Here is a 12848-nt window from a genome sequence, read left to right on the forward strand (position 1 = left end):
TTATTTATAACAAAATCCAATTTGATAACCATTAAAAAATCATCTAATATGTAATTGACTTGTACAATGAATGAAATAAAAAAAATAACTGAGCTACGGTGCAAGAGAATACCAAAACAGTCTGCGATACGAGGGAAAAAAAAGGAAAAAAAAAAAATGACACTGAACTGCATTTGCATTTTCACTCATACCTCATCTCCTAATAACTCCAAAACCACCGTCAAATATGGCAACAAAGAAGTGCCTGTATAGGCACGTATACAAAGCCACAGTTGTGATATCTGGTGCAGCTTAAGATCCCAAAAACAGGATTAGATTCACAGGGATAATGTCTGGCTTAATCTTTGCACAATTTTGAGGCACTGACCTTGCTTTTTTTGGGCGTTCCAGAGCTTACCCAGCTAACCACCGCCAGACACCCCCAGACCCTTGTCTCTGTGCGGAGGCATTAAGCTCCATCTCCCGCTCGAGAGCAGACTTCTGTCTCCTGAGTATTTGTACTTCATTCTCTATGGACTGCAGTGATTCCAGCATCTTCTGCAATTCTGCAATTTGTGCCTGCAAATCAACATTAAATGACAATTTGATAAAATTTGCAAACTACAAATTCAATCCAGACAATGACCCAATTGATCATCAAAGAAAAGAAAAAGAACTTTTAAGGTATAAACAAAATAGACATATGTATGAGGATATGAGAAAAGTAGGAAAAACCTCCAGTTTAAAGCATCTTGATCTCTCAGCTACTAGTTGACCTTGGACAGAATGAAGCTCCTACAAGGAAAAATAGGTAATAATGTCAGAAAAAAAGGAAGAAAACTAGTATCATTGAATGAAACACAATCGTGCTTTTGAGAACATATCTTCAAAAGCATACCTTGGATAATTCTGCATGAGTACTGTTAACTTCATCAATCTTTTCCCTGAGTCGAGAATTTTCTGCTCTCACTTCTGCAAGTGACAGTTCCAACACCTTTTTGTCTTCTTTAATTGCATCAATTTCAATGGTTAAATCTTGCTCAGAAGGATTGCTTTCAATGACTCTAGGGTTCAAATTTATATTGGAGAAATCCAACTTATCAGATTTGGCCAAAGCATATGCAGCAGTAACAGAAGCTGCTGCGGCAGCTGCAGCTGGTGATTGAAAAATTTTGGGGCGAAGCGAATCTCTTGGTTTGAGTCTCATAACAAAAACCTGCAGTCAAAGAAACCACAGAAGACAATATTTAAAAAGAAAAGATGGAGTAACCAACCATTATAAACATTAGCGACTGAGACTGCAGACTGCACATGTACCTCATTGTTATATTTCCCATTATAGCCACCAAACGCAACCAAATGCTTCTCTCCATCCATTAATGTTGAGCAAACACTGAGTCCCTGCTTTTATACTTGCTTTCAGATATATTGCAAAGCATGAAACCAATCACAGACAAGAATGCAAAGATTACTCTCTTTTGCAAGATGCAGCATAGTTCAAACAGCATCCCTTTTTAACATTGTCACTATGCAGCAGTTTAAAAGTTTTTCAATCAATATATGTGCACGGACTCTAACCCCTGGTTTGGCATGATCAATTTGCAAAAGAATTCAAATGAATTTTTGTAAGATCATGCAATATTCCTACTCTTTTTAAAATCAAAATTTTTTAAGTTGAAAAGAAATGAATTCTTTCATTCTAAACAAAAGAATTATTAGAAAAGAAATTAATCAAATTGAATTCTTGCGAAATTCTTTATTCAAAATGAAGAGGAAGAAGTTAAACTATAATCTGAATTGTTGTCTGCAAGGGTTCAACTCCTTGTTTTCCCTGTTTCTTTAAGTGATGCATTGCAGCTAAATGCTTGTTATATTTAAGAGTCTAGTAGTTAAGAAGGGGGGTTATATCATGTTGTAGATGTCTAGAGGTAGTTATTGACCTATTCAGAGTGGGGGAGATTGATGGGAACAGTTCATTCTAACAGGAATCAGTTGAAGGCTGTACAAATATAGCCACTGAAACTTGCATAATCACCTATAATTAATAAAAAGAATTCTAATAAAATATACCACCTTTTCTATTCTATTTTCTCACATCTAAATTTTGAACTTCTTCCTATTTCTCTATCTCAAATATTTCATTCTCTAAATTCTGTAATTGATCTGTTAGGGTTCCTTTTCCTAACAATTGTAACCACTTTGATTTAAAAGAAAAAGGGTACCAGAGCGAGGTTCACAGCTTCCCAAATTCCAGGTTTCTTCTGCTTTTCTTCGTCTTCTGTTTCTTAGAATCCAGATTTCGTCTGCTTTTCTTTCTATTTTTCCTCTTCTTTCTTTCTTGAAATTCCAAGAAATATCAAGATTTATAATTGGTTCTTTCCAATTCCTGTTCTGTTTTCTCTCTCTTTTCGTTAGCCTATTGTTTTTCTTCCTTGTATTTCTCTCTATTCTACCTATATTTATATTTAATTCTTCCATTAACAGTTCTGATTCTTCTCTTTCCACTAATTCTCTCATTCGTTTTTGTTTCTCTTCCCAACCAATCTCTCTCTTTCAAATGTTTCCATTTTCCCGTTTTGGACCTCTGTTTCAGATCTGTTTTAGATCTGATTCTGAATTTCTGAAGCAGAAAGTTAAGTGCTGGATTGGAGGAGTTGATTCAAGTTGCACAACTAAGTCCTTAAACTTGAGATTCTTGGAGCAGTGGAGGCTGACTTGAGATTATAAATTCAAGAGGAAAAGATTGACAGAGGTGGAATTGGTATTGGAGGTTGGTGTGTGCTTAGTTACTGCTGGAAAAATGGTAGATTCCAACATCAAAGTGAAACCATCGACTCAAGCTGCCCATGAAAAATCATCTGGGATGCCATTATAAAAATTCCCTATTAGAACATCAATTGGGAATGAGATCCTTCAATTGTTGAGATTCTTGGAAAGAGTTCTCATAAAGTTAAAGATCTAAGGAATTGAAGAAATGGAGAATGTCACAAGGAAGTGGTAGTATTTTGAGAACCAGGATAGTGTTTCTATTCTCGTGATTTCCATGTTTTCACAGTGGATTATGGAAGATACCAAGAAGGCAGAAGAATAAATTAATCCTTCAGGGAGCTGCATCTGCAATTCTTAAAGAAGGCATGTTTTGAAAGATGGAGAGAGCAGACAAAGAAAAGCGGATATGAAGCAGGAAATGTGGGAAAAAGTTACTGGAATTCTGGTGGTAGGATAATTGGGTTGAGTGTTGTCATGTGCGACTCATGGAGCACAAGTTGGTACACAAGATGCTAGGGTGGAGGAGCTTTTGGTCTAGAATTCCTGCAATTAATCACCACCACCAAGTTCTTCAAGGTCTCATTCAATCGACAAAAGTTACTAGCTGAGGTGCCACTTGGGAAGAGAAAATAATCATGCAGGCTTAGTTTCCAGACACTTAGCATTCTTGGTGATAAGAATTGATTCATGGAGAGGATATTGTTACACATAAGAGGGAATTATTTTCTGTTTTAGATTTCTGGAGGTAGTTAGAGATCCGTTAGGAAAAGAGATTGGCAAGCGCCTCATATTACAGCAACAGTCTATCACTACAAAATTCTCTTTTGACAAATTCGCAAAGTTTATGGAAAGAATAGACATGTAAAGATATGAGTAAAACTAAAATAGGCCAAATACATCATCTCACCCCTGAACTATTCATAGTTCGCCTATTAAACATCTGAACTAATTTTGTAACCCCTTAAGCACCTGAGCTATAAAAAATTAATCACGTTTAAACACATTTAAATTAGCAGTCAACAGGGAGCATGATATCACGTTTCAATTGGCAAGTGAGGGAGGATTAGACTCGGTTCGCTAATTGATTCCATCTCTTTCAATTTTCATTCTTGAGTGATTCTCTTCTATTTTATAATTAAAAAGAGAGCTAGAACCACCCCAATAAGGCAAAGCTCAATGTTTTGTAACAGGAGGTTGGTGATCTCTCCATCGAGAATTTCACTCACCGTCTCGCTGCTTCTGTGGTCTTTCCCTCTCCTCTATCCTATCCTTCTTCTTTCTCTCATACTCCCTCTGTCCAATAATTTTTGTCCATCTTTCTTTTTTAGTTGTCCTAAAATTATTCTCCACTTTCCTTTTCTGGACTATAGTAACATATAAATTGACTATTATATCCTATTTAATTTTATCTTATTTCCAAAAAATCTCTCAAAACATCTCTTAATATTTAATAAAACTTAATGTATTTAAGATGGGTATAATTGGAAAGTTAACAAAACAAATTTTATTTCTTAATGTGTGAAAAAGCAAAGTAGACAAAAATTATGAGACGGAGAGAGAATTTTTATAATTTATTTGAGTGATGGCTTGGTGGGTTTTTTTTTGTACCTAAAATCATTTTTTTAGTTTGATATTCAGTTTTCAGATTTCTTGATTAGGTAGATAGCGGATATTTTTTATTATGTAAAGTTGATATTGGTTCCTTGAATTTGTGGTTTAGAACCCATATGGTAGTATACTTTTGTATGTATTTTATTAGTTATCCCACTGTTAATGTACTAATGTTGATCTTTGATTTTGGATTATGAGTATTCATTGCAATTGGACGATAATAGGTAATTCTCAAAGAAAAAAGCTTCAAACTTCAACTTTTGAATTGATTTTGGAGATTCATTCAAGAGCTTGAAATTCAAAGTCTTTATTTTTCAAGAAAAACAGTTTCCTAAGCTTCCATGTCAGATTAGTCTAGAAGGTCATTTGGCAACATGTGCCAAGTCATCATGCATGGGAATCACTTATCAAGTATTGTGCTAATTTGTGTTTCAACGGGAGGATTTTTAAAGTTAAGGTACTTAAAGGGTCACGAAATTTGTTTAGGTGTTTAATAGGTGAACCATGAATAGTTCACGGGGTGTGTTGATGTATTTGGCCAACTGAGATATATATCCAACTATTAAGCTTAAAAACATAAAAAAAAAGACAGTAAGGAGCTTTTGATATTGGTGGTGCTTCGAAAGATTAAACACCAATAGATATTGGCTGTTTAACATATTCACCGAAGGTTTGTGAGGTCAAAAAGTCAAAGGGTTAGTCACTAATTATACTCGCATCTGACTCTAAAGAAAACCAAAAGACTAGTCATGACTATCATTCAAGACTAGCCTGATGGGACTGCTGGTCATGAATGACACATACTTATAATTGTGGTCGTAAGAATTTGCTCATCATAACTATAATTATAATTAATTTAGTTTGCAATAATTCAAGTAAAAATATAATTAATTTTTGTATGTAGATTATTATCACATAGTGTACTGTAAATTAACTTGTGAGCATATAATTTAGCTTGTTATTTAGTTATGTTTTATACCCCCTGATAAGCTAAGAAAAATATAATCTGGCTGCTATTAAAAAATGTGACCTGACAGTCTTCATATTACATCAACCTTTGCTGGTTGTAACCATCATCCATGACCTCATCAAGCCAATCGTGAATGATAGTCGTGATTAGCCTTTCTTTTCCGCTCTAACTGGCCCCCCTAACTTTTTCAACTCACAACCCTTTGGTAAATATGTTTACAGTGAACATAAACCTATTTAAGTTTTTGAAACACCATCAAAATACCAAAAGCTCAACATTAAGTCCACCGTTCTTAGACATCATTAGCATTTGTTAAATTTGGGCCAGGTCTAAATCACTTCAAAAACTAGCTTAAGGGGGAGGAGTGCCTATGACCCATATAAGGGGCACATTACCCCTTTCCACAACCGATGTGGGATTCAACACACTCCTCAAGCCTAGAATTTTACTGGTGCGTGACATACTTATAGGAGGCCCAACATCGGATGGGGAGGCTCTGATACCATGTTAAATTTGGGTCCGGCCTAACTCGCCCCAAAAGCTAGCTCAAGGGAGAGGAGTGCCTATGCCCCATATAAGGGGCACATTACCCCCTTTCCACGACCGATGTGGGATTCAACAACATTAATTAATTTAAAGTTCCATAGCTATGAGGATAGGAAAGAAAACTTTATTTCATACTGTAAATTTAACAAAAACTTCACATTGAACATATTTTTCTTCAAAAAATAAGCCAAAAAAAAAAAAAAACTAAAAACAAAGAGAAATAGCTCATCTTTTGCATGATATCATGTATAAAACTAGAATCATAGTTTATGATCTTAGATCAAGAAAGAATTGAAAGATTATAAAAAGACAAGTGAAGGTTGCTCTACTACACCCCTAACCAATCAATGTGATTAAAAACGTAGATAATGGAGCGAAGGTTGCTCTACTATACTCCTAACCAACCAATGTGATTAGAAAATCCATATTAGAACGTCACAAGGTTAAACCTTGATAAGTTGCTAAATAATGAAGAAAAACCAAATATTGTTCATAATAACATCTTTATAGATGATTCATTGGCTAGGTAAATTTTTTACAGAAATTTGAGAAAGTGGAAATGACAACTTGAAACTAGACTAGAAATAAAGAAAGAGGAAGAGATGTTGTCTCATTTGGCTTAAAAAAAAGTGAAATACCATGCGTTTGTGATCTTGGAAGGATTCAAAATTACTTGTTAATGATTTTGGTTATAAATTATTTGAGTTTTTCATTTATGAAATTTGTGTTTCTTGGTTTCAAAATAATTGCACTATTGATTTGGATTTTGGTTATTTATATGTGAAATTTCTTAAGCTTGATGCTATTTATTTTGTGATAATCTAGGTTATTGATTAATTTCATTTCATTGCTATTAAATATTTGAGATTTGGTTTCAAGAAGTGTGTTTGAACTTTGTAATCTGGCATATGTAAAATTGACAAACTGTACCGGAAGTTTTCATTTTGATTCGATTTGGTTTCTCAGTTACTTCAATTCAGTATACATAAATTGATATATCGATTCTTCAGTTTTTTCTCTTTGGCTGGAATCAGAAATGACTGATTGTACACCCTATTTTTACTTAATGGTATCTTATGGCTGTTACCATTAGTGACAAGCATAACGATCATTATAGTAACAAATTTTATTTTGCTTTTGAACCGTCTCATGGTAACGGGAGGGCCAAAAACCTATAAATAACAGCCATTAACGTTACTCTATTTAAAACCATGGATCAAGAGCACAATAAAACTTAGCTTCCCATAAAACCAAATTTACTGCTAAGAATTTCAATGCCTCAGAGCTTGGAAACAGCAGCATATAAATAAGAACCATCAACCACTACCACAACTTTTTCACCTAAGTCATACTACACATGCTTCTCATATTAATAAAAGAAAACACTGCATTATGAAAAGCTAAATCTTGAGAGAAACAAACAGACCTCACTAGCAAGAGGATCCCTTCCCTTTACACTTGTCAACGTTGACCATGCTAACTTAGACATATTCAATACAAGGGTTTCAGGGCATCCTGCAAAACAAATAATAAGTAATGGTGGGTTAGACACCATCCTGGAAAAGAAACATCAGAAGCACCTTTAATGTAAGGAATCCAATTAGGTGCAAACCAGACACAACATACCATTTTTGTTATCTCCACCACCAACAATATACCAGTTCTCATCAATTGCTATACCGGCATGACCAGCCCTAGGGGTTACCAAATCGCCTCGAATTTCTGGTAGGGACCACTCCATCTGCAATATATGGGAACCCCGCAATGATGAAAAGCAAGAAAGACAGAGACATCTATTATGCAAGGAAAACGAGCAAATACTCATTCTCTTATATTGATACCTTAGAAATGTTGTTTCCTATGACACTTCTGCCAACAATATTTTTTTTTTTCCAAAAACATATATATGTAAGACAAGCCCTTGCATCTTTATGCATTACGTATTCCAAAAAAACCCAAATATTATGAACTCGAAAGTGATTCACATGATAGAAAATGAAAACCATGGATATTTTTTATCAACATTCCAGAAAAAGCCACAGGCATCAGGCACGCTATTACTTAGTTGACATACTGGCAGCAAAATTCACAGCTCACTTTTATTTAGTGAACAATCAAATAAATTTATGTCTGGCATTAGCCGCAGCAACTTCAGGCTGCGTTATGCCTCCACAATCCTCTTTCCTAGAAAAAAAACAATTGCGATTAAATGTAAAAGGGTGTCCCAGTCTCCCAGATGAAGATTATAGAGAGGATCAGATGTATTCAGCCTTCCCCCTCTGGCCCTAACATTCCAAGAAGACTGTTTATGTGGTTTTAGCTTGTGAACTCAAGACCACAATTACCAGGATATGAAGTAACTCTGCACTTCACTTCTAAACAAAGGAATTAAAACATAACATTGTGTTACATTCCAAAATCCCATGTAATATGCCCTATCTCTCCCCCTCATGTGTTCCAAAGGCAAAATAAATATATAAACCAAACTAAGATAACACTTACAGTTTGCAAGTCAAGTACGTGGAGATCATTGAAAAATATGGAATGAGAACAACCACCAAATATTAGAAGGTAGCGTCCTGCATGTAGCGTGGCTGCGTGATCAAATCTAGGAGCTGGAGGTGTCTGCCTATCAAAACACAACAAAAATGATGCAGAAAAAGATCAAAACACAACAAAAATGATGCAGAAAAAGATCAAAACACAACAAAAATGATGCAGAAAAAGACTTCTCTAACCAAGCAAGTAGGTAATTTGAAAAAATAGACTAAAAGCTTACGTTGTCTCTAGGACATCCCAAGTCATCTTTTCCAGATCAAGAGCATACAAATCATTAAGCAATCTCCTGCTACTATCTTCTCCGCCAAAAATTATGAGTCTAGAACCAACAAGAGTAGCAGAATGCCCCCCTCGAGCTACCTGAAATATACACCAGAAACTCACCATTTCAGAAATAACAACTGCAGTTGTATCCTTGTTAAACAGATAACAAGTTGAAACCATGAGAAACGCAAAACAGATTGGCAAGACCAAAGGCCGACAAAAGAAAAAAAAAGCAGGTTATAAAATCGGGTACCGGAGTGTTTCCTGATGTCTCAATGACACCACATAGGTGTGTTTCAAGATCAATGTACCGCACTACAAACAGAAAATTGGCAGGGGATAAGATTCAAAGCAAAAGACTTATGCAATGCAACAGCAATTGGTTTAGGAAGTGATCTAATAAAATGGATCTGAAAGAAACAAACCCATCATGCTGTCAGAAGATTTCTTGGAATGCCCACCAAGGAGTAGTAGTTTGTTTCCCCACTTAACCTGTCAAAAGTGCAATAATTTCTCATTGGTTAATAGAAATCATGTTAAAATATAAAACAACTAGCTAAAAGTGAGGCAAAAAGAAAAAGCAGTTGCGCCAATGCAGGAGAGGCTCATTCCATCTATGCACATGTGTGCATGCACATTTTCTTACCATACTGTGATCTGAGGTGGCTGGAAGAACTTCCTGAGAGTTATTATCTTTTACTTGATCAGCTTGCAGCACAGATTTAAGCCTTAGACTAGACCATGTTGAACTACTAAAATCAAAGACCTGCAAAAATATCCAAAAGCATATAAATACATTTCCCACAATAAAGGACTCCATGTGCCAGAGCTTAATTGTCACAAACAATACCTGGACATCAGACAGGTACCGACCATTGCGACTCCCCCCAAAGATGTACAGTTTTTCATCAGCAACTGCTGCAGCATGCTAGAATAAAGACAAAATCACATAGTCAGTGTAAATATAATCAGTGTCCTACTGAAATAACAAAACAGGCAATACCAACTGCTTTGCAAAAATAAGATGCATAGCCAACTGAGATCCCTGAATTATAATTAAATTCTACTACAACTGTCACCTTATAGCGAGCTGATGGCCGTGCACCAGAAGCAGGTATTGCCATCCACTGGTCATAGGTCAACTGTGAAAACCACTTGTTCACATCCAAATCCTTCTTAATCTCCTCTGTTCCCATAGAAGCTGTTTCTGGTTAAACTGTCACCTGAATTTTTAAAGCAATTAAATGCATTAGTTGCTAAACAGTTTAGCTACTTGCCTTTGTGTTGTCTAGTTCATAGTTACCAGATTCGCCTCACTCCCCTGGGTTCCGCGACCCAGATCATGCGTCCCAAAACGCTGCGGAACGCGATCTGAATCGCTAAATTTCGCGAATTCTCAAAACTATTCTTTTTCCTCTATCCTCCCTTCTCAACAGTCCTGACACAAAAAAAAAGCTAAAATTGCCCCCGCACTCAATTCCCTAGTTAGATCCAAATATTTTCTCAAAATCAATCACTAAAGTAACAAACTAAATCAATTGATATAACTGGAATTGACTTGATAAAGCAAAGAAAAAGAAAAACAATGTACCTGAATAGATGGAGAAACAAAATCTTGTGATTGAGGAGGCAGGGAGATCAGATCGAGATTTTGTCCTTGCGGCGGTGGATCTGAAAAGAAGAGATTGAAATTGAGATAGTTCACCTATCCAATGACACGGTGATGGAAACGAAGAACATATCCGGAGAGAGAGATCTGTATGAGTGTGTGTGTGTGTGCGCTATGCGCTTTGGCGCTAATAACAGAAAGCGCAAAGCTCAAAGTCCTCTCGATTCTCTACTCGTTTTTTTTGCTTTTTTATGCTTCAGTTAGGTTCATGTCAAAGGAAAATTGTACTTGCACCGATATTTATATATCCGTCAAGCCACCCAACATATTTTAATTTGCGGATCCTTTTATAAATTTTAAGAAAAAAAATAATTCTATTGTATTGTTTTATCGGATGTTCACTCAAGTCTATTTTAAGATAAATAGTTTAATTTATATTAAAATTAATACTTTTTAATATAAATTTATATCAAAATATTTTAAATATTTACTAACAATATAATATAATAAGTTATTATTTTAGTATAAATTAAATTACATTAACTAAAAATTTTAAAATAAAAAATCAAAAAAATGGTACTTTTCCAGAAAAATTCAATTATAATTTTAGTATATATAGTATTATTTATTTTAGTATATAATTTTAATAGCTTGGTGTATATACCTAGATGGAAAAAAAATACACTAACATATAATAAAGAGTAAAATAAATTAGTGTTAAATCCTTATATTTTTTAAAATAAATTTAAATATTCTTATATTTTGTAAACTAAACTTTTTACTCAATTTTATCAAAAAGTACATTATTCAACTTATATTAATTTTCATTATTTATATTATTTAATTCATAAAATTTTAATTATTTATAGTATTTAGTTTATGTGATTTTATTTAGTCCCTTTGGGTAACATTTAAAAGAATTAATGATACTTTTTGTGACAGAAATCAAATACAAATATTGAAATGATTGATTATAAAATATAAAAATGTTTAAATTAGTATTAAAAATAGGCATAAATAATTAATTTTGTTACAATATAGTGACCTAACAATGATTTTATCTAATTGTAAATTAATCTTACACAATGAGAAATAATAAAACTACATATTTTTGTAAAAACATATATTTTTTTCTTAAAATATGAGATTGAATTCTTTCATAACGGTACGAATCTAACAAAATGACAAAAAAAATTATTGGACTTTTTACTAATTTAGGGGTGAAAGATCTGAAATTTATGAATTAGGGATTGGGAGAAAGATATTTGTGGATTTAAGGTTGGACGACAGGAGCCAGCCGAAAAATGTGTTTATCGGGGCACACATTAGTTTTTTAAAAAGAAAATTGTGGTACGGGGCACTTAAAGTGGCACCAATGATTTAATTTTTTTTATACTTTAAATTATTAATATATTATAATAAAATATTTATATTATATTAATATAATTATAATAATATTATAATTAAATAATACTAATTATAAATTTATTTATTATTATTAAATATATGTATAAGAGTATTAAATTAAATAATTAATAAAAAATAGATAAATAAGTTGATTAATTAATATGAATATTTAAAATTAAATTATGTTGTGATTTAAATAATTAATAATAAATAAATAAATTAATATGAATATTTAAAATTATAAAAATTAAATTTATTTTTTATTGAGCTGCTATTTAGAATTATAAAATAAAATTATGCTGTTATTTAAATAATTAATAAAAAATTAATTAATTAATTAATTAATTAATATAAATATTTAAAATTATAAAAATTAAATTTATTTTTATTGAACTGCTATTTAAAATTATAAAATAAAATTATGCTCTGATTAAATATTGTATACAATCGCTAATTGTTTATAATTTATCAAAAATATTTTATTAATTTATTATGCGATTAGATTAATTAATTAATTTACTTTTATTTGATAAATTATAAACAACTCTGTTTTCATATAACATTTAATAGTAAAATAATATAATAATTTTAAATATTTTATACGAATCATTTATAATTTATTAAAAAAAAAATAACTAAATTAAGTAATTAATTCAGTGAAACAATATTGTATAGGTTTAATAGTAGGATAATATTATAATTCTAAATATTTTTGTGTTCAATTGCTTTACTATTAATTTTTATAGTATTCTTATATATTAAAAATATTTTTATAAAATATAACAATTATTTATAATTAGTCTTCATATTTTGTAAAGTTATGTAATAACATTCAATGTGTACAAAAAATACTGGTATTATTTAATTGCAGAATTATTGTATTAATCTATTAAACTAATAAAAAATTTTATCACTGGACAAATGTATACAATATGATTGAATTATTTTTATATATCTAATTAGAACATAATATCAATTTTATGATTCTAAAATTATATAATATCAGTAATTTTTTATTTAAATATTAATAATAAAATTTATTAAATATTATTATAAAAATATAATATAAATAATAGTTTTAAATTAATATAATATAAATATTTTATTATAATATATTAATAATTAAAAAAATAA

The 12848-nt window shown here is 32.1% G+C and overlaps 1 protein-coding gene across 4 annotated transcripts; it reads right to left on the reverse strand.

The window, feature by feature from the left end:
• Positions 1–10589, reverse strand: LOC110624836 (acyl-CoA-binding domain-containing protein 4). 4 transcript variants are annotated; one of them, XM_021770222.2, is made up of 15 exons: positions 10290–10589; positions 10002–10136; positions 9778–9921; positions 9549–9626; positions 9345–9464; positions 9124–9190; positions 8952–9013; positions 8655–8794; positions 8378–8504; positions 7502–7616; positions 7302–7390; positions 1297–1380; positions 878–1195; positions 715–774; positions 1–558 (listed from the first exon to the last, which is right to left on the reverse strand). In XM_021770222.2, the coding sequence occupies exons 3-15, from the start codon at positions 9892–9894 to the stop codon at positions 394–396; spliced, it is 1542 nt and encodes a 513-aa protein (XP_021625914.1). In that variant the 5' UTR covers positions 9895–9921; positions 10002–10136; positions 10290–10589; the 3' UTR covers positions 1–393. The 4 variants fall into 4 exon arrangements, with proteins under 4 accessions (XP_021625914.1, XP_021625913.1, XP_043816889.1 ...); XM_021770221.2 differs by having other exon boundaries at positions 10002–10153; XM_043960954.1 differs by lacking the exon at positions 10002–10136 and having other exon boundaries at positions 9778–9927; positions 10296–10589.
• Between the last annotated feature and the right edge of the window lie 2259 nt (positions 10590–12848).

Source organism: Manihot esculenta, chromosome 10, assembly GCF_001659605.2.
Source record: "Manihot esculenta cultivar AM560-2 chromosome 10, M.esculenta_v8, whole genome shotgun sequence".
Taxonomy (NCBI): Eukaryota; Viridiplantae; Streptophyta; class Magnoliopsida; order Malpighiales; family Euphorbiaceae; genus Manihot; species Manihot esculenta.